The sequence below is a fragment of the Xiphias gladius genome, chromosome 22 (assembly GCF_016859285.1).
Source record: "Xiphias gladius isolate SHS-SW01 ecotype Sanya breed wild chromosome 22, ASM1685928v1, whole genome shotgun sequence".
Lineage (NCBI taxonomy): Eukaryota > Metazoa > Chordata > Actinopteri > Istiophoriformes > Xiphiidae > Xiphias > Xiphias gladius.
This window is the reverse complement of record NC_053421.1, coordinates 16,908,159-16,935,425: the sequence shown is the minus strand read 5'-3', so window position 1 is coordinate 16,935,425 and position 27,267 is coordinate 16,908,159. Positions and strand designations below refer to the sequence as shown.

The window sequence follows — 27,267 nt, the reverse complement described above, 5'->3', positions numbered from 1 at the left end:
CATTTAGACTCCTTCACCCAGAATCCTCAGCCACGCTCCCGCCTGCTGTTTTACAGCCCGTAATCAATTACTTCCTATCAACCCTCCCTCAGCGTGCGCGATCTGGAGAGTGTCCATCCGACCAATCGCGGGTGGGGGGGGGGGCTGAGACAAGAACCTGTCAAATCTGCATTATTTCTCTGAGGACAGGAGAGGGCGAGAGTCGAGAGAGTCGGCACTCTCGTTTCCCACCGAGGCCCGTCCTGTAGTGAATCCCACGGTGGAGCTGCCATAAAGCCACGTGAGGAGGTGAGACAGGAGGAAGGTTGGAGCAGGGAAGACGGACCGGATAGCCTCTGCTCCAGACGTGTGTGTGTGTGTGTGTGTGTGTGTGTGTGATCGCCACCGCCGTCAAATATAGACCGGCAGATTGAGAGGGGTCTGGAGGAGCAACGGCGGAGAAATGGTGAGAGTTTACCTGGGTTTCAGTTGATTTCCTTTCTATTCTATTCTATTCTATTCTATTCTATTCTATTCTATTCTATTCTTATGTGATACCCCTACCCGTGTATTTCATAACCATGTTTACACTGATGATGCACTTTAAATTTACCACAGATTGAGTCGTTGAGCTTCGAATCCCAGGCTTTTTTTTTTTTTTCATTCCAGAAATGATCGTGTAAATAGATTATATCTTCCTCTAAAGCTTTTATTTCAAAAATGATTGTGTAAACTGTTCAGATTTAGCCTTGAAATGTAAATAGGTCCTTCTTCCCCTGACAGGACCCAGACATGGATGTGAAGAACGAGATGGAAATGCTGTCCACAGCCAGACACAAACAAAATGGGGATTTAAGGTAAACTCACTTTAAATCCTCTCGTTCTCTAACCAAGTTTCAAGTGTGATGGTTTTAAGACATCATCATTACGTAACTAAGTACATTTACTCTAGTACTGTACTAAAGTACAGTTTTTAGGTACTTCCACCTTAGATGAGTATTTCCATTCTATGATACTATCTACTTCTGCTCTACTTTAAGCTTTAAGCTTGCCATTGAGGGCATATCTGAAGTATGAACATTTATTTGATAACTTAAATCAATACTTACTTTTCAGATTCAAATTAATAACACAAAATACAACCAAATGATGATGTATTATTATAGGTTAGGATAATATTCACAAGCTAAACAGTTGTATGTAAAGCAATTAAAATCAGCCCCACCTTTATCAGCCACAACATTAAAGTGATATAAACATGAATTTATCAATAATTATAATCAAATAATACTTTACTTTGGATGCTCATACTTCTGTACTTTTACTTGTTGTATTGTTACTTTTTTCCTTAATTAAAAGATCTGAGTACTTCTTTCACTTCTGCAATTCGTATAAAACTTAACGGTGTCTCAGTTATTCCCTTGCAAAAAAAAAAAGGGATGACTTTAGACTCTGTATTTGAATCTGTCCTTTTTATATATGACTCTAGTGAGAGCAAGAAGGATGACAAAAAGAATGAAAATAAGGAGAAAATAGTGCCAAAGATACCCATGGTCGGCCCCATTGCTGTGGTAAGCTCAGTCATCACTTTATAATGTGTGTGTGTGTCTGTGTGTGTACAAAGAACAGAAAGCAGGAAAATCTCTTTAAGTGCCTTTCAATCCAGAGGTTAATGGGTAAAGAATGATGTCAGTTGTTATGTTGTAAGACAGTAAGTGGTATTATTTTACAGGCATAACAGCAAGGTCTGTGTGTGTGTGTGTGTGTGTGTGTGTGTGTGTGTGTGTGTGTGTGTGACAAGGTTTGTGTGAGTGTGTGAAGTAAAAGGGGAAGCGGGGAGGGAGGATGGGAGTGCGGCACATCCTCCTGTTGTTTGGGTGGACTCCACCAGTCCCCTGCTGTGAGAATATAATAGCTCCTTAGAGTTTAAGGATTTTTCCCGTTTTGATTTCATAATTCAAAATTCTCTCAGCCAGTAAATGATCAGGTGCATCCACAAGCTAGGGATACTGATTTCTACTGTTCTCTCTTTCCACACTCTCTCTTTTATGTGAGTGTAGTTCAGATTTGCAGACAGCCTGGACATCGTGATGATCCTAACTGGGACAGTGATGGCCATGGCCAACGGGGTAGTGCTTCCATCCATGTGTATTGTGTTTGGGGACATGACAGACAGCTTTGTAAGGGACGCCATTATGTCCAACATCAACATCAGCAGCCCGAGTGAGTTCTAAGTTACAGGCATGGACACACATAATTACAACAACTGAAATGAATAATTAAGAAATAAAATAATATCTTTTAACAATGTCTTTTGTTACCGTTTCTTCAGATTTCTCCCACATACAAATAAACAGCACCCTAGAAGAGGACATGAATGTGTAAGACTTTATATTATCAGCATTAACAGAGCAAGCTGTCGTTTTCAGGTTAAATATTGCCAAAATGTTTGATATAACTCTGTTTTAATGTTGATGATCGTGTTCTTTATGTTCGTAGAGTTTCATAAGTGCATGAATGTCAGGGAACTGGGGTTTTACTATACATAAAATTACATGAAATATTAATTTCTTGGTGCTTGAATCATCTATCACCATCAACTTCCACTTTAAAAGACACATTGTTTACACTTTTCTCCAGGTCTAAGCAGATCAAGTTTCAAACTCATATGTGTCACAATACGTCTCATCTCCCAGCTATGCCATCAACTACTCCATCATGGGAGCCGTCGTGCTGCTAGCAGCCTACATGCAGGTGTCCCTCTGGACCTTGACAGCCGGGCGGCAGGTCAAACGCATCCGGAAGTTGTTTTTCCACCGCATCATGCAGCAGGACATCGGCTGGTTCGATGTCAACGAGACGGGAGAGCTCAACACTCGTCTCACAGAGTGGGTAACAGAGAAACCACGCACTCTATTTCATATTTGCCATTTCAGTGTAATACTGAAGTATAGGGGATGCTGTGCAAGGATCTGGCTGCAAGTAGGGCTGCAACTAACAGCAAATAGCAAATTACTGTTTGTTTTGTGTGACCAACAACCCGAAACAGAAAGATATTTATTTTACTATCATAGAATACCAAGAAAAGCAGAAAATGTTCACAAGCGCGAAGCTGGAACCAGTGAATTTTTGATGGATGATAACAGCAAAATGGTTTTCATTTCCTTCTTAATTCATAAATGTTGCAGCACTTTGAAGTTCCTTGGTGGAAATGTTTTTTATAATTGCATGTGTAGTGATGTCTATAAGATCCAAGAGGGTATTGGCGACAAGGCAGGGATGCTGGTCCAGGCCTTCACCACCTTTGTCACATCCATGGTCATCGGCTTCACCAAAGGCTGGAAGCTCACTCTTGTCATCCTGGCTGTGAGCCCTGCGCTGGGCATTTCAGCCGCACTCTTCAGTAAGGTAACTTCACGTCGTCTCTGTGCATCTTTCCGCCTTTCTCTTGCTATCCATATGTTTTGATGTTAATCGTAAGGACACAGGCCTCTGCAGGTATTCTAAATGACATTACGTCCCTCTCGTCTGAATAGGTGCTGGCGACCTTCACTACTAAAGAGCAGACTGCATATGCCAAAGCTGGAGCTGTGGCAGAAGAGGTGCTCTCCGCCATCAGGACCGTGTTTGCCTTCAGCGGTCAGGACAGAGAGATCAAGAGGTGTGTACACCGTGTTATACGGCACACTGTATGTGTGTGGGTGTACTTGCACCTGCATCTGTACTATCACATTAAAACGGGTCTCAGATCTCCTCAAAAAGTGAGATTTGTCTTTGCCAAAGGGACCTGTGTCATTGCAAAATATATATATAGTTGTAAAATATATTTAACCCTAACTTTGCTTTCCATTGAACTAGTGCTCATGCTTGTGTCTTTGTGTGTGTGTGTGTGTGTTTGTTGAACCACAGATATAATAAGAACTTGGAGGATGCTAAGAAGATGGGAATAAAGAAGGCGATCTCTTCTAACATTGCCATGGGCTTCACCTTCATGGTGATCTACCTATCCTATGCTCTGGCCTTCTGGTATGGCAGTACACTGGTCCTGAGTGGGGAGTACACCATTGGGAATGTACTCTCTGTGAGTAGACACATCATGACTGAATCTCTAATTATTATTTTTTCCTTTAAAACGTAAAGGAGACGCTGAAAAATTAGTTTGGTGCAGCTAACACTGATGTGTGTGTGTGTGTGTGTGTCTTCAGGTGTTCTTCGTTGTGCTTATTGGAGCGTTTACGGTGGGACAGGCCTCTCCCAACATCCAGAATTTTGCCAGCGCACGGGGAGCTGCACATAAAGTATACAGCATTATTGATCATGTAAGGAATGCAAGATTTTCTTCCCAAAGCATCTACACGTCAACAGAAAAGACCACTGATTTTTTTTTTTTTAATCTCTTTGTTGCTGGACACTTGTCAGTTTTATTACTGAACATGCACCGCTGCACTCTGGCACTCTGGGAAGTCGCTTTGATGCAGCCGACAACCAGGAGTCAGTAATGAGATGTTGGATTTTGCTCTAATTGGAGCACCTGCTGTTTGAGTGAAGATTGCAGGTCATTTGGTTGATATAACACAGCTGTGGCTCTCCCCTTCCTGGCATTATCATGAATCTACTTCCACTGACTGAATTCAACTAATTTACTGAAAGATAATTCACTAAACTTGAGCAATGTGATTAATAATAATTTGAGATTGAAACAAATGTCAGTTTTGAAAACACTGCACCACTATCACAGATGTACAGAGGCTTCATTGTCATGGAAATAACATCTGTTGCATTTAAAGTGAGCCTTATAGCTGCAGAAACATGAAGCATAACTGGTCTGGTCTCACTATTTCGGGACAGGCCTGTGTTTGCAGTGCGCCTGTTAGTCTTTCACAGGGGCAACACACTCAAATTAGTTCTAATTGAATTACAAGCACAGGAAAGCATACGGCTTTCTGCAAGCTAGTGGTCGGGTAGCACATCTGTTTGCATGTGAACACAAATTAGCATACACACAGATTTAAGCAAAACTGAAAAAGTATGAAATCTCTTCTCAGGGCTTTTTAGTTGCTCCGAGCTCAAAACTACAGGAAACTGTGCCTTCGAGGTTGTGATTCCTAAATTTTATAACTCTTTCCTGGTGGACTTTGGACACTGTGGATACCTTGCTGTATTCATTTATTGTTATCCTTTTTTATTTATGGCTTTTATAGTGCGCCCTATTTTAGGTCTTGCTTTTGTCTTTTATTGTGAATAACTTTGTGACCCGAACTTTACTGTCCAGTCTGAGATACTGCAGGGTGAGGCCTCCAAGAGGGACGTAAACACAAGACAAAACGTCAACACAGAGCTCAACCTTTGTCAGCTACAAAACAGGAGGGAGAATAACGAACATATATGTGTGTGTGTGTGTGTGTGTATGTGTGTTAGTGCTCCAAGAGAAGAAGTGAAAACAAAAAGAGCTGTGGAAATAAACATTAGCCTTGTTAAATACGCTCACCCTAACCTGGAGGGCTAACAGCCTTCCTCCCATTGTCTGTTTGAGGTTATGATAAGAATCGCGTTCTTTATCCCACTGTGGCCAAACTACAAACCAGAACGGAGCTGAGTTTTAGAAGTAAGTGAAATATTGTTGACTCTTGTCCCAACAGAAACCGAGCATCGACAGCTATTCGGAAGCCGGCTTCAAGCCCGACTTCATCAAAGGAAACATAGAGTTCAAGAACATTCACTTCAGCTACCCCTCAAGACCGGATGTCAAAGTATGTTCCCCACAGACACCTACAAACATCATTTTACATCAAACTGTATATCAAAACTACTATCATTATCATTTGTAGATATTAAATGACATGTCTCTGAGCGTGAAGAGTGGACAGACCATTGCCTTAGTGGGCAGCAGCGGCTGTGGTAAAAGCACCACGATCCAGCTGCTGCAGAGGTTCTACGATCCCCAGGAAGGATCTGTAAGTGATACTTCTAAAGCACTTCATTCAGAGGATTGATTGATAAAAAACAAAGGATCAAAATCAATATGGCAGAAACAGAGATCGTGTCTTTTTTATTATTCCTTGTCAAAAACTGGTGCCTACCTGACTTGCTGACGGTTTAGGTCGAGATTCAGCTGTATGATGCTAATAGCAGCTAATGTAGCCTTGAGCTACTAACTTTAAGCATAGTTTAGGAGCTGGCTGCATCAAGATATCAGATTTTGCACAGCTCCCTCCGGCGCCACAAAAGGCTTTATACTACTTTGTTCACATATGCAGTAGTGGTTCCCAACACCTGTAAACAGACTTTGATGTGTAAAATCAGCAGAGTTCCCCTTTAAGGTCTCTACAAATTGCTTTAGTTGATTTTTTGGATTTTCTGTGTTTTCTTTGATTTGCTTTTTGTCATACTATACGAGCAGGTATCACATAAAGTAAAGGATCAAGGGTTTTTTTTGTTTGTTTGTTTAAGCCCGTTCACTGCATTGCATGTATATACAATGTGTCACTCCTGGCTAGTTCTAAAAGAGCGCCATAGTTTTTTAAAGCAATGTGTATCCATTTATTTCACCACAGCATGAAATTCAGCTTGTAGAGAAAACTACAGCGAAGTGTGAATATCATGTCAATCTAAGGAATACATTAATTGTGGTAAATGGAACATGCGACAACTGTGGTATGATGCTTTACAGTAAATGGACACAATGAACTCCACGTAAGTGAATAAGGATATTTCCCAAGATGTCAAGATACTCCTTTAACAAAAAAATAAGGCATACTGTTTCAAATATGCACGGCCATGTGTAAATTTAAATGAAGTGCTGCGTTTTGTTTGGCTCCCTCGTTGTAGGTGTGTATTGACGGTCACGACATCCGTACACTTAACATCCGCTACCTGAGGGAGATGATCGGCGTGGTGAGTCAGGAGCCCATCCTCTTTGCCACTACCATCGCTGAGAACATCAGATATGGCCGACCTGACGTGACGCAGCAGGAGATCGAACAAGCTGCCAAGGAGGCTAATGCTTATGACTTCATTATGAACCTTACCGACGTATGAATGTATTTGTGACTCCCTGTCGTCAGTGCTTATCTAGAACTCTGTCCACCACTCGCTAATACTGAGACTCTTATTCTTGAGCAGAAGTTTGAGACGCAAGTGGGAGACCGAGGGACTCAGATGAGTGGGGGACAGAAGCAGAGGATTGCGATCGCTCGAGCTCTAGTCCGCAACCCCAAAATCCTTCTGCTGGACGAAGCCACTTCTGCTCTTGATGCTGAGAGTGAGACCATTGTGCAAGCGGCGCTCGACAGGGTACGACGCATTGAGTCACGTGCTCTGCCTCATTCACAAATAGTTTTAGGGCTTACTTTGCACTTGAACACTGATACAGACATTGGGCTCTCATTTTCTAAGAAATGCAAATTAAAATACACCTAATATAAATTAAATTACTTGGGTTTACTATGGGCAGTACTACTACAGCTTCACAGAGCCTCTAGCATGGCTGTAGACTCTTTGCCTCGTCGCTAAACATGCCAATTGCAAACATGTTGTACGTACATAAATAAACATTTTAGCTCCTTCTTGTCAATCTAAGCATAGACACAAGGACTCATACGCATATCTTTGTATGCAGGCCCGACTTGGTCGTACCACCATAGTTGTGGCTCACCGCCTCTCAACCATCAGAAACGCTGACATCATCGCTGGTTTCCAGAAAGGTGACGTTGTAGAGCAGGGGACTCACAGCCAGCTCATGGAAAAAGAGGGAGTCTATCATACACTGGTCACCATGCAGGTAACATACACACACAGTTTGACACACAATTAGGTTTGACTGGAACTCAATGGGGAACTTCAATATGGTCTTTCTTTGATATCGCTTGTCTTTGCGTTTTCCTCCCCTCTCTCTCTGCCGCAGACCTTTCAGGAAGTCAAGGAGGGGGAAGAGGCAGAGTATGAGCCGTCTGCAGATGAGAAGAGCCCATTAGTCAAGTCCATCTCTCAGTCCTCTCTGTACAGGAAGAAGTCCATGAGAGGCTCGTCATTCGTTGCCTCAGAGGGAGAGAAAGAGGAAAAAGAAAAATTAAAGTGTGACAAGGACAAGACAGGGGAGGTGAGCTGTGGTACAACATCTCAACAGATCAAAGACGCTTTGTAAAAAAATGTTTTTTCACATTTTTGCAGGCTACACTATATATAATATACTCTCATATTCATCATTTGAATGGTTATGATCATTTCCAATCCCCTGTTTGATCGGTTGCTTGTTCACACACTTGCTCAGGTTTTTCAACCTGTTCTCATTTGTCTACCAGCCTTTTTTTTCCTGAATCTCTTTCCGAAGAAAAAAGGGAGAGAGTTAGAGAAAAAGGAGATGTGACTCAGCTCTTCCTCTCCCTTTCTGCAGGATGAAAATGTCCCCCCCGTCTCATTCCTTAAAGTTATGCGTCTCAACCTTCCTGAGTGGCCGTACATTTTGGTGGGGACCATCTGTGCCATCATCAACGGAGCATTGCAGCCACTGTTCGCTGTCATCTTCTCCAAGATCATCACTGTAGGTTCCTTTTAGGATCTGTGTACCGTAAAAGTTATTTTAATGCCTCATGTCAGTTACAACATTTGTCAGATTTTGTAGAACGCTAAAAATTTGGTGGGTTTTTTTTCTCCTCCCAGGTGTTTACAGAAATAGATCAAGAGGTTATCAGGCAAAAATCCACATTCTTTTCCCTAATGTTTGCTGCTATTGGAGGTATATCCTTTGTCACCATGTTTCTCCAGGTATGCCTATATATATACACACACACACACACACACATCTGCGCGCATGTTGACTTAGATTAATTTTCCAGTTGTGTTCAATGGCCTCAAAACATGTTGCGGAATAAGCTTATCTGCTTTCTTACAGAGAAAGCAAATAAGTCTAGCTGTTTCCCTCTGTTACCAGTTTTTGTGCTAAGCTAAGTTAACTGACGTCTTGCTGTTGCTGTATATTTGCTGGACAGACTTTAGAGCAATATAATCTTCTCATCTAACTCCCAGCTGGAAAGGGGATGAGCACATTTCCCAAAATGTTGAACTGTTTCTTTACCATATATGTCTAAACCCAAAAGTTACTTTAATATTACTTCTAATGTAAAACCAAGAACGGTGGAAAAAAAGTGGAAATGTTGATACCTACCACAGGGTTTCCTCTGCAAGTGTCACATGCGCACATGCACATGCTCTATACAGATGACAGTGTTGCGGGATAAACAGGTGCAGGTGACGTTACAGCTGGTCACAGAAGTTCATGCCAGTGTCCAGGTGTGCTAATGTCTTCTTTCTGTAAATGTTTTTTTTTACAGGGCTTCTGTTTTGGTAAATCTGGAGAGATTCTGACCCAGAAACTGAGACTCGGGGCTTTCAAGTCAATGATGAGGCAGGTGTGTGCAACAAACTGAAATGAGAGAACTACACAGGTTTCTGTAGGGGAACCAGTTCAGAATGAGTAAAAACCCAGAGGTCGCTTCTTTTGTCAGTACTTTTAAGAAACCAGTGGGTAAGATTACCAGAGTGGAAAATATGGTTTTGATGTAATATATCCGGCTCAGTTGGAAAAGGTTGATTTCATGTATTTCCCTGCCCAAATCAGACTCAAAATGCTTATGTTGCTGCCTGCACTTTCAGTAAAATCTGACCAAACCACAACCAACACAGTTCTTATGAGTTAAATTCTTAATAAAAAAAAAAAACTGAGGATGTTTTTTTTTTTCCAAACTTTGATTGTTGATTTTTCAGTAATTAATTTTTAACGTTACAGAGAAATAGAGTTTTCAAGGGCTTTCAAGCAAAATGTTTTAATACAACAAAAGTCAGAACAATGTGGTACTCAGGCTCAAAATGATGACAAACTTCTGAGTGAAAATAGTTAAGTGAATTTATTCTATTCATTTTCATGGCTACTGGAAAGAGTTTATCTCTGTTTTTTTTTTGGTTTTTTTTGAAGGACCTCAGCTGGTATGACGACCCCCAAAACAGTGTTGGAGCGCTCACTACGAGACTAGCCACAGACGCTGCCCAAGTACAAGGGGTAGGTCTCAACAGTAGTCGCACACAAATAGCAAAACAACGCTATTTGCCAAAGCTTACCACTATGAATCATCCAATAAAATCAGCGGTCTTGTCCTCAGCTGGGTTGCCATCTTTCTTCTCTTCTCAGGCTACAGGAGTACGCATGGCCTCACTGGCCCAGAACTTTGCCAACATGGGCACCGGCTTGATCATCTCCTTTGTGTACGGCTGGGAGCTGACCTTGCTCATCCTGGCTGTTGTGCCCGTCATGGCAGTGGCTGGAGCTGTAGAGATGAAGCTGCTCACTGGACATGCAGCCGAAGACAAGAAGGAGCTGGAGAAGGCTGGAAAGGTAAGGATTCGGTGCCAGAGTAGGACTCGATTGCAGTTTCCTTTTTATTTTGACGATCTAAGGACAAGCGCCATTTATTGAAACACTGATCTTGTGACATACAGTAGATTTAACGTCTGTGTGGGGTGTCTCTACAGATTGCTACAGAGGCCATCGAGAATATCCGTACTGTCGTCTCTCTCAACAGAGAACCCAAGTTTGAGTCTCTTTATCAGGAAAACCTCAAAGTGCCATACAAGTACGAGAAGTGACATTATTTTAATCACAGATGCATCATGTCCATGAGATACATGAACAAAAATAATATATGTATTTTAACCACATTTAATTAATTTGAGGAGCGATCTGCAACCTTTCATCCGCTCTCTGTACAGGAACTCCCAGAAAAAGGCCCATGTGTACGGTATTACCTTCTCCTTCTCCCAGGCCATGATCTACTTTGCTTATGCAGCCTGTTTCCGATTTGGAGCTTGGCTCATTAAGATGGAAAGGATGGATGCTGAAGGGGTATTCCTGTGAGTAAATGTTGTCTTGTCCCTTAATCAGGACATTGACAAGCCAGAACGAAGAAGTTTTAGTTTGTGATAGAGAAGATGTCCAACAGTTTGTGTGCACTGGTAGGGTTACAGCAGGTAACATCAGACCAAAGCATTCCTGCTGGGAGGACAGTCTGTTTATTTTGCTTTTAATCATTATCCTGGCCTGAAGCATGTGAGAAAGCCGCTGTGAATGGGTGGGCTAAAAAACCAAAAGCACACGGTCACACAAAACACCTGTACCTTTGGTGTTCCATCAGACACACACACACACACACATGCGTTTTAAGACTGTAAATTAATTTATTGTCTTTGTTGGGAGAAGCCACCACCTTCATTTATGTTCTACGTGTTACACAACGAGATCGTCCAAAGTTCATTTCAGCTTGTGCTTCTCACGGACCATAGAACTGTAAAACACAGTCATTCTCAACCCTCAGATGTCTTTATGGTGTTATCCCGAAAAAAATGTGAATATTTATATCTCTCTTATAACAGAATGGTGTAGCTTATAGAAATATAGAAACAAGCAGATGAAGAATACAGTATACAGTATGAAATGTCATCAGTGTGTAAACAAGACTAATCTGATGTGAACTATGAATGTCTGTACCAAATTTTGTGCCAAACCACATGGAAGCCACTGAGACATTTAAGAGGATAAGTGAAAACTTTGCCCTTCTGGTGTTGCCAGAGGAAAAGTCAGTAGGATTCATCCTCTGGGGACCATGTATGCCTGTACAAAATTTCCTGAACCAATTGATGGACCAGCTGAGTAGCATGTTACTAGCATGTTTAAAAAGTGTTTCATCTAAACTTTGAAGTCGGTAAAGGGTAAATTAAAAGGGGGGTATTGGGAACATTAGGAGGCTAAAATTTAGAAGTAAATTGTTTTCTTCCGTCCAACCATTGATAACACTCTATTCACTGTCATCTATGCGTTTCGGCTTTATTAAAAAAGAGCATAAAAGAAGAAATATAGCTGACATGATGAGAGTTCGATAGTGTGTGAAAGAGTCCATGAGACAGATTTGACGCATGATATTATGATGATGTGCATCTCTGATCTGTGAACTGCACAAACACCCCTACAATTATTGTATTTAAAGGTGTTAACACATCAGCCAATTCAACATTTCCCTTGAGAAAACTGAACTGCACAGTCTGACTGGGATAATGAAAGGACCAAAGAGTGATGGTTGGTCAGTTAAACGTAGGAACATCTTCAAACACATTGTACACACAAAGGGTTAGATGTCATCGGCTCATGTTAGCTTAATCGTATGTGGTCCCATTTAACACTCCACTGACTCTTGAATGTAAAGGTAAAACTGGTGCTTATGTAATTTGGCATTTGAACTCCTCTCCCAGTGTGATTTCGGCTGTTTTGTACGGTGCCATGGCTGTCGGAGAGGTCAACTCCTTCGCTCCAAACTACGCTAAGGCCAAACTGTCAGCTTCCCACCTCATGATGCTGATGAACAGACAGCCCGCCATCGATAACCTTTCCCTGGAAGGAGAGGCACCGGTACATAACACAAAGCCCCACACGCCAAACACAATACTGACAAAATGGCACCTTACGCACATGCCAACATATCACTTTTCTGTCTCATCTCCTTAAACTCCAGGTAAAATTTGCTGGTAACGTGCACTTTGAGGTTGTTAAGTTTAACTACCCCTCGCGATCTGATCTGCCCATCCTCCAAGGGCTGAATCTAAAGGTGAAGAAGGGAGAGACGCTGGCCTTGGTGGGGAGCAGTGGCTGTGGAAAGAGCACAATCATCCAGCTGCTGGAGAGGTTCTACGACCCCAAAGAAGGGAGCGTGGTGAGAGAACAAATGCTTGCCCGTGCCTCTTCACATACTGTCAGTTATCTAAAGTTGGCTGGCCAGGGTATTTATAGCTGCTTTACTGCACTGTACTGATAAGACAGGGACCTTCAGACACTGTGAGGCCCCTGTCGCGTGTGTGTTTTAATCTATATAGCGCTAACCAGTTCATTTTATCTTTACTTTTACTGTTACTGGTGACAGTCCTGTGGTAGAGGAAAGAATTTATTATTTCACCTGGACCCCCATGTTATCACAGTAGTATTGTCATTATCGTATTCTGCTACTCTTCTAGTAGAACAAGAATCTCATGTTTTTAAATATCATTTGTATATCTGAATCAACTGTGATTTGGTGTAGACATTTCAACTGATAAGTATTTTTATATTAACAATGGATCACGAGACAACACGTATGTGAAAGGGTTTGCTCGTAGTGACGCACTCACAGATAGACAACAGACAGACAATATTATTGACCATCTGGTGAACAAAGTGGGAGCATTTAGCAGCTAAAGAGACAGATATTTCCATCAGGAGTAGGTGGAGATCTAAACAAAAGCCAATATAAAACATTAAAAAATTCACCCACTGGCCAGAAGCACAACTCTAAATGAATGGTAATGTTTTGCCCTTAGCTTAACTTAAAAGGTAACCAAAAAAAAATGAAAAAAAAATCAAACCCCACAACTTCTTCAATAATTTCTGCTACCTTTTTCTCCTTCAGTTACTGGACAATGTAAATGCAAAACACCTGAATATCCACTGGTTGAGATCCCAGATAGGCATTGTATCCCAGGAGCCCGTGCTGTTCGACTGCACTCTAGCCGAAAACATCGCCTATGGAGACAACAGCCGCACGGTAACCATGGAGGAGATAGAGGCAGCTGCTAAAGCAGCCAACATTCACAACTTCATAGAAGATCTGCCACAGGTAACCGCTGGGCTGTCCTGATGTTTCAGTGATACTCTATTCTCAGTGATAACAAACCTAAAAATAAACAGGCAGTGGGATTTCTTTTCTTTTAATTTCCACATTTCTGCGGAAATAAAGTGATTATACAACAGCAACAAATGCAGCAAACAGTTTCTGACCATCCAGAGTTAATGAATCATTCACGCAAATTACAAAAGCACATAGTTTTGGCTGTATTTGCCCAGGTTTAGAGATATATGTCTCTTAGATTTCTTTATACAATGGGGGATTTTAGTGCCCACAGAATTTAAAAAAGACACGTAAAAAATTCAAGAGAGATCTGTCTTTTCAGAAGAAGTGTCTGTGTTACTCTGGATAACCCACAGAACAAGCTGTCAACGGTTAAATATAGACCTTTGGTAAAAATTTGTTTTACTGGTCAGTGATCCTTAATCATTTCCTGGGAAGTTTAGGGAAATTAAATTTGTAATTTGGTACTAATTATAGTTAAAATAATGTAGACAAAGTGTTCAAATTGGTACATTTTAAATCAATCAATTTAAATGAACTGTTTTTATAACCTGGTGTGTCTATTAGTGAGTACACAGCAGGTCAGCTGAACATGCAAAAAAAATAAATATGTCAACATACTTGGAGGATAAAGTTTCAAATGATTAATAAATAAATTATGACTATTTGCTTGGAATACAAGACACTTCTTCTCAGTCCACAACCTCTTATAACAGTCTCAGACCTGTGTCTATATTTTCATTGTAAAAATATACCAATTACATAATTGGTATATAACAGGATCCTTCTGTCGTCACTGTGGTAATCTACAGTAACACCATTATGTGGCCTCTCTCCCTCTGTTTGCATGAGCAGAAGTATGACACTCAGGCAGGTGACAAGGGAACGCAGCTGTCGGGTGGGCAAAAGCAGCGTATAGCCATAGCACGAGCCATCCTGCGCAACCCTAAACTGTTGCTGCTGGACGAGGCCACTTCCGCACTCGACACTGAAAGCGAGAAGGTGAGTGACTCACAAAAAAATGATGGTGGCACCAATAAAACCAATGATCAACAAACACTGATTACATAACATGAACGACTACTATTACTACTAAACTACTACATTAACTACTTAATTTAGTCATAAATAAAAGTAGTTGTAACTTAATCTGTATTAGTACAGAATGGACACCCAAATTTCAGTAACAGTATCGGAGTCAATGCATAAAGTGCACTCAATGCTCGCTGCATGTTAAAATGCATCAGAATGAAAATTAATTCAACTTGCACCATCCTTCCAAGTTTCATCAAAGTAACCCCCCCATGTAAATATGAAACAAGAAAACAAGTCTAAACAGGTAGACGTGTTCAACTCAACAGAGAAAGTGGATTTGAAAACTAAAGATGTACCAAAAAAATGCAAGGTCACTATTTATCGGTCATTCTGGTCTCTCTGAAGGTGGTGCAGGAAGCGTTGGACCAGGCCAGGAAGGGCAGGACGTGCATCATCGTGGCCCACCGACTGTCCACTATCCAAAACGCAGACCGCATCGCCGTCTTGCAAGGAGGAGTGGTGGTCGAACAGGGGACGCATCAACAGCTACTGGCCAAGAAGGGAGTCTACCACATGCTGGTCACCACACAGATGGGCCATGGCAGGGAATAACAGGACACGCAGGGAGCAATACTACACCAATTATTTTTTATCTCTACGTTTCCAGAGGGCTGGATTAAACACCTGTGCCTTTTATCATCAACTCCCTGCCTCACATTTTTATAATTCTACAAATTCAGACTGAGCAGTTTCAGTGGAACAGTCGGGGAGTGGATGTGCTGAACATGACCCGGCCTGTTTGGGGATGTAATCTTTTAGGCCTCGGACTTGTGGCTGTAGCTCCTTGGGTGATATAGTTTGGTTGTGTTAAGACAAGTAACCTTTCAGTCAAAAGCCCAAGTCTAACTGTACTACTGTTCATTAGTTCATTAGTTACTTTTATAATTCTTTTACGCAGAAAACATTTTGACATGTCACAGTAGGAACAGTGCTGGTGTAAATTATAAAAATAGCGATTGAATTTCATTTAGCTGCATCAGTTTCAGGGTCCCGGTGTTGTTCATGCTGGCTCACTGACACATTGTCATGTCTTACTGAAAGTTGCTTGAAAATATTAGTGTCCTTTATTAGTGATTTTTACTCATGACTACGGTTAAAAAGGCTTTTTGTATTGCACTTTCTCGTTCTTTGATGAATACTTTGATTGTCATCATGCAGTTTAACATTTTATACAGTCTGAGTTAATAATTGAGCAGAAGTGAGTGAGCAGTTTAACCTAGGAAAATATTGTCTAAACAGGGGAGTGCGGGGGTGATTTCAAATTCACTTACTTTGGCTGCAATGACTAAGAATCTTATTTTGTTTCTACAAATGCACAGAATTACTAACCTTTTTGATGAAATGCTTATATATTAAAGTTTTATTTGCAATTATTGAAGCATTGTCTCATTTTGACATCATTATATATCACATACATTTATTTGTTTTTTTTAATATTTATATTCAGAGTTAAAAATACAGCTACTTTTCATTCGGGTATTTGAAAGAAGTACAATCTTATTCACACTTTACCATTTATAAAAGGTTCGTCAACAGTCACAGATAGATTACAGATTAGTGTCTGGCTTTAAATGCATCAAAAAAGGTGGGGGGAAAAAAAAAAAATTACAGTTTTTGAGGTTGATGTTTTACAGCAGTCACCCTAATATAAAGCTTTGTGAACACCTAGCCCTTTTTAACTTGACAGACACGAAAACACAAATAAAGGAGAACTACAGAGTGGGCAGAACCCATAAGGAGCATTGACCAGGTTAGCACGGTTTTGGTTCAAAAAAGATGCAAAAAAAAAAAAAAATCAGTAAACTGACAGTTACATCGATGTACTGAAGTTATACAAAACAATGTGCAGTGCCTTAATACAATGGAAGGCAACTTTTAGTTTTCATAACGTTGAACTAAAATTTGAATTCTTCCAACTTTGTGAGTAAGGAAATAAAAACTATAATGATACTGCAGCATATTTTCTGTTTATCTCTTCATTTATACAACTACTTGACTATGGACATATTTGTGGACACTGTCTGTGTGGGTATTTCCCATGAAAAAGGCTGAGTGACAACTGTGAGCTTGAAACAGTGAAACAGTTTTTGCAAAGTGCAATCTTCAAGCTCGTACTGGCCATTAAGAGATCCCCTTCTAATATGCTTTTAATGTTAGTGATAGGAGACAAAATCCACAGTCCTTGTTCTGTGACAGTTGTTATAAGACAGACTTGAAAAATTGTGAACCTATCCTGTAGCCGATGGAACTGATTTGATATTACAAACTAAGTTTAGCGCCAAGGATATTTACTTTATTTCTTAACAAAAATGAATTTTAAATTTCAGTCCTACTTTAAAAGTTGAGTAATGTAGTTGCTTATTTCTGTGGATTTTCATAGGGAGACCAATCCGACGCCTAAAACAAGGCAAATCAATTTTATTTAACTTCTCTCAAACTTATTTTTAGTGGTTTCATTGGAAATTCCTTTATTATATCGCAAAGTCTAAGGCCAAGAGTCAAAGAGAGCAGGTCTTTTCTTCAATTCTCCACCTTAGAATGGCCTCAGTTTCTGTTAAATTGATACCCACTACGGGCAAAAGTCATCAGCTCAGCTTAAATGTTGATTAATACTATTAGCATTTAAAATTAAACATATTTAAATGTATACTTGAATCATAAAAATGTGAGAATCAGGAAAAATATATACACGCAAAAGAACAATTTACACACGCCAAAAAAAAAAAGCTTGTTTAGCACTAAAAGGAACAGAAGACTTAACTGATTTTTTTAAAAATCCAAAAACCAGTAAATACCACCGTGAGGTAGGCCTGATTCTGCGTCTTTGCATTGATCTGTGCTGAGAACAAACGTGTATCGTTTGCTATAAGATAATAACTGTGGGTTTGTGAAGTGTATGTGCATTTATGCTCAAACAAGGACAGAGAAGTAAAAGGTACAGTACATGTTTAAATTAGCCTGTGTTCAGCTCCTCTGTCTCTCGGTGTGAGTACTTATAGCTGAGATGTGGTGGCCAGGTGGAGCATATCGTACAGGGAGCTACTGAAGTTGTTGAATAGAGTCGCAGCATCTGTTTGATGGCAAGATTTCCACGCTGAGATGGAGATCACAATCCTGGAGGGAAGGAAGACAGCTTGGATTTAAGTAAAGCTGCTGAAAACTCAGGGAAGCTGCACACAATGTCAAACATGTAACTGCTTGATGAATTCAAACCCTGCTGTGGATTATAGTCTAAATACAAAAAGTACAAACTGGGCCCATAAAAACAATATCAGGGAAATATAAAACTGATTTCCTCATGATATCGAAAACTGCAGCTTTAAAAATGCAGCTTTTGCAGCTTTAATATATTTAAAATATGTTTACATCTTGTCTGCTTACCTGTCATCTCTTATGCGGTAGAAGAAGCCATAACCATGGCGCACCATGGGAGCCACTACCCCCAGAACTGTAGTGTAGCCCACCAGACTGGACGACAGCACAAAGTTACCACCACCACCACTGCAGACACAAACACAACGCTGTTACACACTGGCAGAAAGACCTTGTGAGCACTTTTCTATCTAATGCAACGTCTTACATCTGCTTGATAAATCTGTATTGCAGTTCAGTTTATCAAACTGACCATATATCAACATGTCCATCACGCTCCAGTAATATTTTGGGGAATATGGAATCTCTGAGACTGCTACCAATACCAATATTTCAGACTGAAAACAAAAATTTTTTTACACGGATTTATTAACTGATATTCCCTGTTTAAACAAATTTGTTAATTAAAGTGTCATGAAAAAGAGGCAAAATATTTTATTATCTTTACTAACAGTTAGAAGAAAGATACAGTAAAATATGAAAAATGAAATTAGCTGGAAGTTAAAACATAATACATACATACAAATATATACATAATACCTCCAAATAAAAACACAAAGAGAAAAAAAAATATTTTTAATCTTACTTAAGAAAATTAAGGTGTAAAAATACATCAAATTGCAGCCTCTAAAACATATTTGTCTGATTTTTCAGACAGACATTTTGATATGTCATAGCCAGAGAAACACAGGAGTAACATTAGTACCTGTCTTGCCTGTTGGCTCACTGGGACACTTATTGGAACTGAGACATTGTTAATGTTAGTGGTTACACCTGGGCTTTTCCTGCTATGCCAGTTTAAAATGTATGCTGTGAAAAAAGCTTATTACACATACTGAGGAAACTGCTTTTTTGGGGCAAGGAATAGTGAAGAAAGCAGTCATTTAACATCAGTTAGGGCCATAAAAGTAGTTTTATAAAACAGTCCACTGTACCTCTTCATGTAAAGGGGATCCGTGAAGAGTTCTGGAGTGGGACGTCCCTCATCTTTGGCAATAAGATACAGGCCAAGGAGATGCCTGTCAAAACCTGGTAACAATGGCACAAAAAAAGGGGACACACATAAAAACTTTGCTCCATAGTGCTACTTGTGGTACCAAAAAAAAAAAAAAAAAAAAAAAAAAAAACTTATCAAGGTTCCTTTAAGTTATTCTTTCACTGGTGGTATATTGTTACTTCCTGTATGAGGGACAATGTACAATACCTAATTTGACAGTCACTGTCTACCTTTTGTGAATCCAGTTTTACTATACTTATAATTTGTACCTTTGGTTTAACTCTTGTTTATGTTATCCTTTTCTCATTTGTAACCTCTATCATTTGAATTTGTTGTGTTTTATCCATTACTGTTTTCACAGTTTCATACTTGGGTCCAGTAAAAAACTTGGACCAACTTTTTTCTTCCTATGGAAGTGGTTTTAATTTATTACAGCTGTGCAACTACACACCTAATGAGGATAGAGGAAAAAAAATAATTTCCATTAATGAAATAACGACAGCTGCTTTGACAAGGTAGTCTAAATTGAATAAGTGTAAAATAAACAAACCTTTTCCTTCCTGTGCCTCTGTCATTAGTTTGTTGTGTTTATTGAAGGCCAGCAGCATGGCTTTCCTCTTGGCATTAACCTGAGAGAAAATGTTCATGTACCATGTCAAATAAGCAAGGACTGCGTCCGCCCATTACTTGTGTGAGATTTTGCAGCAGACATACACACGCACATCCCATGTGGGGTCCATCATTGCTTTACACCAGTTCACAGCCTCCTGGGTGCAGGATCGCATCGTGTCCGTCCTGCCGTGGTAGAACCTGCGAGTCATTGCTGTCTCATAGCAACTACCTGGCCTGAGAGAGGGAAGAAAAGACATGCAGAGTCATTCACTTCATAGACTTCAAATACCAGTAAAGGCATGGCCAAATTTTTAACTGGTCCATACCTTTTGTGCTTTCTGTAGTAGGCCAACTGCAATGCCAGTTGAACAAAGGTGTCAGGATGCAGCTTCTTCTGTGTGATGACAGCTTTTCCAAACGCAGTGAAGGCGTAAGACACAAGCTGCAGGTCCTGTGTCTGGTAAACCAGAACCAGAGTGGACATTGAAATGGCTGTGACTATGGACAACCCATTTTCCATTTTTTAGTGTAGTTAGGTGTTTGATATCGGCTCACCGACTCCAGGTATTGCTGTTTGGCTTGGCTGATCTCCTCCCGCACTTTCTCATCCACAGTGAACACCATCTCCTCAGGAAGGGGCATGGGCCTGACTGCATTTGAGCCCTAAAAAGCACAGACATCAATGTGTGAAAAGTGGAACGATATATTTAAACTGAAGAATCGGTTATAAGAACTATTTCAGTTTATGTACAGAATGAAGTTATAGTCAGTATTTACCTTCCATTTGCCTTCTGAAGCTTTGATTTGCTGGTCCAAATACCAACACATAGACACCTGTACCATGGCATCATATGGTGAATGCTGCAACACAATTTAGTTTAGTTTAGTTTTTAATCTATAATTTTTTATCCTTTAACAATTACATTTTTAAGTTTTAACACAGTAAATTTTTTGGTTTTGGACAGGGTCTATCCAAGGCAACAAGATGAGCAGCAAGAAAATCCTGAATCTCAAAGTCATATATATAGGGTTTCTACAATCTAGCACAGTCTCTAAACTCCTCTAGCATGACACACACATACAAACTCACATCACCATTGGATCCAAAAGTGCCGTCTGCGAACACGATTGAATTGTATGATTTGTCTCCCCAGCGGATGGTGGGGTTGCCTGTAAGGGATTCCAGGGTCAACTGTGTTCAGAAATAAAAAGTCACAAAATCAGACACAGAGCTCTTTTCCTGAAGCCATAACATGATTTAAATGGGATCTCATGCAGTCATAAATAATTCAAATGTGTGCTGCTAGTACATTTGTGTAGTTCTCTGGAGTGGAGTAGGGTTTTGTTTCATCCAGAGATATGACAAACAGGCTGCTCTGGATGGTCTCCAGGATGCTCTTATTGTGTAGATCAATGCTTATTAGGTGCTCCCTGGCCTGCAGAGACAGTAAAGAGATAAAAGCTATAAGTGCTGATCCCCAGTTATCCTTTTGTAATGTGAGAACGTTTTACACAAACGTAGTCCATACTCCGTCTTACATCTTATTCACCAAGATGTCTCCAAACCTGAGCACCCTCACCTTAGCCCAACGAGTCCTCTCCTCTGAGGTGAGAGCAGCCACTCCGTCTCCCTCTGGTTCTCCCTCACAGCGCTCTTTCACATATCTCAGTTGCCTGCACAAGTTAATACACACACACACACACACACGCACACACACACACGCGCACACACACACACACACACACACACACACACACACACACACACACACACACACACACACACACACACACACACACACACACACACAAAATATAGCAAGGCAACTTTGAACTGTGGGCACTTTCCATCAACCTAATTATGCTCCTTGTCCTCTGCTCACCAAATTAAAATTAACACTCTTTAAGATCTTTTTAATACCCACATTTTAATACCTATTTCACAGTCTTACCTGCCGAAGTATGGAATATAATGGAAAATCACTAGTGACGATGTGACTTAGTGTTCTTAATTATTATATAATAGTTTTAAGTACTTCCCTTTAATATTTAACAATAATTCCTACTGATATAATTAGTTAAATGAATGTAACCGGGACCTGGATAAACGGCAAAAAATGGATGGAAGGCAGACCAAATTCTAATAAGGTCAGCTACTTCACTTGGAGTACCTATAGTATAAGTATGACGTTTCTTCAGTTTGTTGTTCTTGAGTTATTGTATTCACAAGACAGTGTCTACAGAGTCATGGATGCCAGCATGACGACATAATCTTCCAACAGGCCACACTGTAAGTGAAATTATCAAAGACATTTTAATACCTTTTAAAGTATATCTGAGAAAACTGAACACAACACTTTTTAAGACTTTAAGACCTGCAGATACAATATATTTTTGCATGATTGCAACACTGAAGATCTGGCAAACTACCCATGGAAACAGGAATAACAGCACCAACAAGCAGCCCAAATATTATTCACAAATCACAACATCAAAACTTTGTCTTCTTAAGCCAAACACTTTTTTTTCTCCTTTTCTGTTCCAAGTGCTTCTTATGGATCCAAATATTTGTCCTATTCAGCGGCACAGTCACAGTTATTATTCCTGTATCATCAGCCTGAGCCTGAAAATCACACACACTGTACCTGCAGCCTAGACAGATAGATGACAGATCTACAGGTATATGAGATGTTTTTCTTTAAAACTGGACATTTGATCTGCTGTGTGTCACGAGTAACTCGTCTCATCAAAATGATACTGCAGTGAAAAAACATCTCTCGTTTCTCTTCTTCATATCTTTCCCTCACTTTCCTATTAGGAGGAGCTAAGACGCGAGGAAGAGGCAGAAGTCAGGAAAGCGAGGGACAACGTTACCAAAATGAAGGCACCCATTGTCTGCCCCCCAAAAGATACAGTAAGTGTAGCTCCCTCCTTGCTCTAATTAGTGGAACAAACACAACGTTCAGTTAGGAGTGTCGGTGGAAATCTATCCATGGCCCTAAGTCCTCAAAAGGAAGTTTGTTCCTTCTTGAGGGTTTAAGTTTAATAAATGTACCTGAGAAGTTCTGGAGGAGTGAGGATTTGTCCATCACAAAGTGCGTCAAATGTGAAGATCCGTCCATGACACATCACTACCAAATGGGAGGGGCACGGACCCTCGCGCTCTGTGACACAGGAGAAAATGCAAATTACGCAACGGTGTGGTGTAAGCTGAGGTAGTGGGCAAACGTTTATGCTTGTGTGTCTAAAAGTTAGAGATAGGAGCCAAGTTTATTCTACCTGTCTTGAAGTAGTTGCGAATGGTGTCCTTCTTTTCTCCAGGTACTTTGCAGGTGCAGAACAGCATTCTGAACTGGTTCATATCTAAGGCTTTTTTGCCAACTTTCTGTGGAGCCAGACTCTCTCTAAAACATGCAGCGGGGAAAAAAAAAATCCAAAATGAAATATTTACATGACTTCATGTAAAACGTAGAGCAACCACTGCTCAGCAATCCACAAAAACACAGCTTGTAAAAGCGTGTGTGAGAATGTCTTACGTGCGGATCAGGTTCCAGTACTGTAGTGTATGCCATGTGTTTACACTGGCCCTCTGCAGATAAACTCCTTCTGCAGGAGGCCAGCAGTGCTCCAGGTAGGGTGCTGCGCCAGCAAAGTTGACATTCAGCTGAGAGGGCATGCGGACCTCCAGATACGCCGTATCTAACCACCATTCTTCCAACTGGGGCATAAAAAAAAAACTGTCAGCTATGTTGAAAACCCAGGACTAAAGAGGACAGTCAGCTATAAGACCAAATCAAGACATTTACAGCTGATTTACGCACCCAGTTCTTCTTTCTCTTGGCTCTCTGTAGTAGTTTCTGGTGCAGCTCTTTGCCAACACCCTCTTGGAATTTCCTCACAATGTCCACTGTAGCCTTAAATTCTTTCTCAGATGCAAATGGATGTACTGGCGGAAAACGTGGCAAGACAAAATCAGTCAGTGAATCGGTGTTAGACTGTCAAGTAAGAACACCAGCTTCTGGTCATTGTGTACATTAAGCATCTTCTGTAGTAGGAACTGTGATTTTAATTCAGCTCGTGCAAATGTGTAAAATACTTACATAAACCATTAATGTACAACACACAATCATACAATAACACTTATTGATACACTTGCATATAATGATAATAATATCTAGAATTAAAGAGCTATTGAATTTGGCATATGATTAGAAATAGAAATCTGGGGAGACAGATCCAAAGAGCTGAGGTATACTAATAAATGCGTCTGCATAATTTTAATTTCGGCACTGATGCCACATTTTAATTAAAACATTAATGCATCCATTCTATTTTCCAGAACTTACAAGACCATCTCTTACTCTAATCTACTGATTTCCAGGAGGAGTTAAGATCAGTAGAAACAAGATTATTTTCTTGTCTTAACTATTGGCTAAACCCAACAAGAAACAGTTCAAAACAAAAGAAAAAGGTTTTTCAAGGCTAAAGGGCAAAATTACAGAGTAACAATTCAAACACCGTTGGTTATTGTTTTTATTACAAGGAGCAGAAATATTACCATAAAAACAAGTAGCAGTAGCAACAGTGAGCAGTTAAGGTCCCATTGAATATTCCTAATTATTTACAGAATTCATTCGAGTAAATATTTGAAGTTTCCATGGTAAATATTTACAAAACCTGAAACAGAGCAACTCTTGGACGCAGCAGGTTGCACAAAGCTACCCTCCTACCTGCATCCAGGTACTTGGAAATGCTGCTCTCTAGTGATGGTACAGGCAGGGGAGGCAGGCTGCTTTGGTACTGGAAGGTCCGCTCTGGCAGAGACTCTGACAAATGATTAGCCATCTTTTCTCCCTGTAATAAAAATAAATATTGCACTGACATGAAGCTGAGGCAGACATTGCTCTGTAACACTGGTATGACAGGGTATGACTCAGTGTATGTTCATGTATACAGCCCAGTAGGGCTGGTACTAACAAATCATTTTTATTATCGATTAATCTGCCAATTATTCTTTTCAATTAAATGATGAAATGTGTGGTAAATAAAACATCAGAAAACAGTGAAAAATGTCTGTTATAATTTCCCGCAGTCCAAGGTGAAAATTTTCAAATGTCTTGTTTTGACAGACCAGAAGTCAAAAGCCCAAAGATATTCAATTTACTATCATGTATCACAAAGGAAAGCAGTTCATCTTCTCATTTGGAAAGCTGGAACTATCAAATGATTGAACTTGCAAAAAAATGGCAAAAATGATTTATTGATTATCAAAATAGCTGATGACTGATTATCTGTCTATCAACTATTAACAATCAACTTCAGGAACATTTGAAATAGTACTAAAACAGCTTTTCGATCAATCAAATTGTCAGTTGATATAAAAAGTTCAAGTCATTTATCAAGCAAAATGCCAAATGTTCCCTGGTAAATGTAACACTTGTTGGTTTTGGACTTTTGATTGAACAAAACAAGCAATTTTGAGACTTCATCTCGGCTTCTGGTGGGTATTTATCCCCGTGTTCTAACATTATGGACGAAACAAACGACATTTCAAAACATAATAACTGACAGACTAATCAATATTGAGTATAACTGTTAGCTGTAGCTCTATATCTGGAGCGTATACAGCCACTGATCCTTTAAAACAAGACTAAAGCCTAAGCTACTCCAGTGAGGTTTCTTTGTTAGGCTGATCCCACACATGATACATGAGCAAGTATTCACAGTTGTAAAGAGCTTTGAAATTAACCGTTAACACAGTCTGCGTAGCATTTGAGGAAAAACCCAGAAGCATATGTCTTTTGTTTCCAGTTTCAATCTCACAGTTTTATTGTTCAATATTAAGTAGCTTTAAAATGTCCCATACTCTGCTGCTTATTGTACCAAAGCCATTTTAATTCATAAACTCCTTTCACGACCAGAAAACTCGATAAACGCTATCAGTGTAACTTGGCTATAAGCGCCCAGTTCAACAGAAATAAAGACAACCAAACTATTTACTCAGTTTAGAAATATGACTATGAGTTTGTACTCGTTTATTAATACTTCAAAATGATTTGAAGATTCCAGTAAACTAGCCAACTTCAGTAACATTAAGCTGTATTAGCTCCTATCGGCTGCGGTTATCGGCTAAAGCTACAACAACAACAACAACGTTTGATATGTAGGCATAACTTCTTTTAACATTTCCTAGCTTTCAAACACAGCACCTCTGTCGGCTCACCTTCGCCAGGATATCTTGACTTTAGCTTTCTACCAACAGGTACGGCAGAAAGTTGGTTGTCACGGTGTGTTGCTGCCCGGTGCTGCTTGAGCGGAGCTTCACCTTTACCCCACTGAACCAGTGGCCCACTGCGAGCTCGGAACATGCACCGCGCATGCGCAAGCGGTTGCACTTGCGCCGGAACATTGTGAGTGAAACAATGAGGCCTGGGCAGTCTGCAGGCTTTCGCTGCAGAGTTTGCCTTCGCAAATGCACTTCCAGTATTAAAAGTAAAAGTACTAAATGTAGAAAAATTTATATAAACTTAGTATAACTAAGTATATTGCAACGCAATTCAACAGCACTACAAACTGCTGCGTCCAAAGTGATCATACAGTTGAATCAACACCTTTCAACAACAATTTCAACAACAGCTGAACATTGTAACCTTCATGAAGGTAGGATTTACTGCAGGACTGTTACATTAGACTACATTAGTTTTAACTAGGTGTGCCTAATAAACTAAGTGCATGTTGTATCATTAGATTATTATTACTCACGCATTCATGTCTAAGCAGCATTTTGCTGTTGTAGCTCCTTGAGTTGGAGTCCATTGTTAATTATTTTACTGTATATAGGACTGCAGCTAGTGATTATTTTATTCCCTGATTAATCTGATGGCCATTTTCTCAATGACTAGATTGATTGTTCAGTTTGTAAAAATTCAGAAAAAAGTGAGAAAAGTCCATCACAATTACCCAGAGCCCAAAGTGACACCTTCACTTGCTTGTCTTGTCCAACCAGTTGTCCAGCCTCACAATTAATACAAATAAATTAAAATTATTATTATTATTATTATCATTAAGCAGCATATCCTCACATCTCAGGAGCTTAATCAACTAATCATTACAAGCTTAATCGATTAATCAACTAATCATTACAGCTCGACTTGTATATACTGTTGGGTAGTTTCATCCGTAATGAAGCATCATATTTTATATGATCTTATGTTTGCTTATGTGTGCAAAAAAAATATCTTAATTTGGTAAGTAACTATTAACTAAAGCTGTCAAATAAATGTAGTGGACTAAAAAGTACAATATTTCCCTCTGGAATGTAGTAAAGTAGTCTAAAGTTGGAAAAAATGGAAATCTCAAGTAAAGTACCTCAAATTTGTTAAGTACTTAAGTACACTACTTGAATATATGTACTAAGTTTTATTAAACTTCTGCAACTGAACGGCCAGAATAGAGACAATAAGACTTGAAATAAAACCACTAACTATGTACAGTACTTAATCCTTACACACA

At 39.9% G+C, this 27,267-nt stretch overlaps 2 protein-coding genes across 2 annotated transcripts; one reads left to right on the top strand and one right to left on the bottom strand.

Annotated features, from left to right (window-relative positions):
- The first annotated feature begins 204 nt into the window (after window positions 1-204).
- On the top strand, window positions 205-16,108 carry abcb4 (ATP-binding cassette, sub-family B (MDR/TAP), member 4). Its single transcript, XM_040118887.1, has 28 exons — window positions 205-445; window positions 763-836; window positions 1,469-1,550; window positions 2,040-2,202; window positions 2,312-2,360; window positions 2,676-2,867; window positions 3,216-3,387; window positions 3,516-3,640; window positions 3,889-4,060; window positions 4,185-4,298; window positions 5,619-5,729; window positions 5,808-5,933; window positions 6,808-7,011; window positions 7,102-7,272; window positions 7,598-7,759; window positions 7,883-8,077; window positions 8,372-8,518; window positions 8,638-8,742; window positions 9,309-9,386; window positions 9,950-10,033; window positions 10,163-10,366; window positions 10,504-10,604; window positions 10,741-10,881; window positions 12,274-12,430; window positions 12,534-12,731; window positions 13,461-13,667; window positions 14,535-14,681; window positions 15,120-16,108. The coding sequence occupies exons 1-28, from the start codon at window positions 443-445 to the stop codon at window positions 15,324-15,326; spliced, it is 3,891 nt and encodes a 1,296-aa protein (XP_039974821.1). The 5' UTR covers window positions 205-442; the 3' UTR covers window positions 15,327-16,108.
- Window positions 16,109-16,151: 43 nt separating this feature from the next.
- On the bottom strand, window positions 16,152-26,116 carry crot (carnitine O-octanoyltransferase). Its single transcript, XM_040118888.1, has 17 exons — window positions 25,979-26,116; window positions 24,486-24,609; window positions 23,577-23,701; window positions 23,292-23,473; window positions 23,035-23,159; window positions 22,811-22,919; window positions 21,336-21,429; window positions 21,066-21,191; window positions 20,846-20,947; window positions 20,533-20,616; window positions 20,311-20,418; window positions 20,082-20,212; window positions 19,866-19,989; window positions 19,694-19,772; window positions 19,082-19,175; window positions 18,156-18,275; window positions 16,152-17,888 (listed from the first exon to the last, which is right to left on the bottom strand). Exons 2-17 carry the CDS (start codon window positions 24,598-24,600, stop codon window positions 17,768-17,770), a joined length of 1,839 nt encoding a protein of 612 aa, XP_039974822.1. The 5' UTR covers window positions 24,601-24,609; window positions 25,979-26,116; the 3' UTR covers window positions 16,152-17,767.
- Between the last annotated feature and the right edge of the window lie 1,151 nt (window positions 26,117-27,267).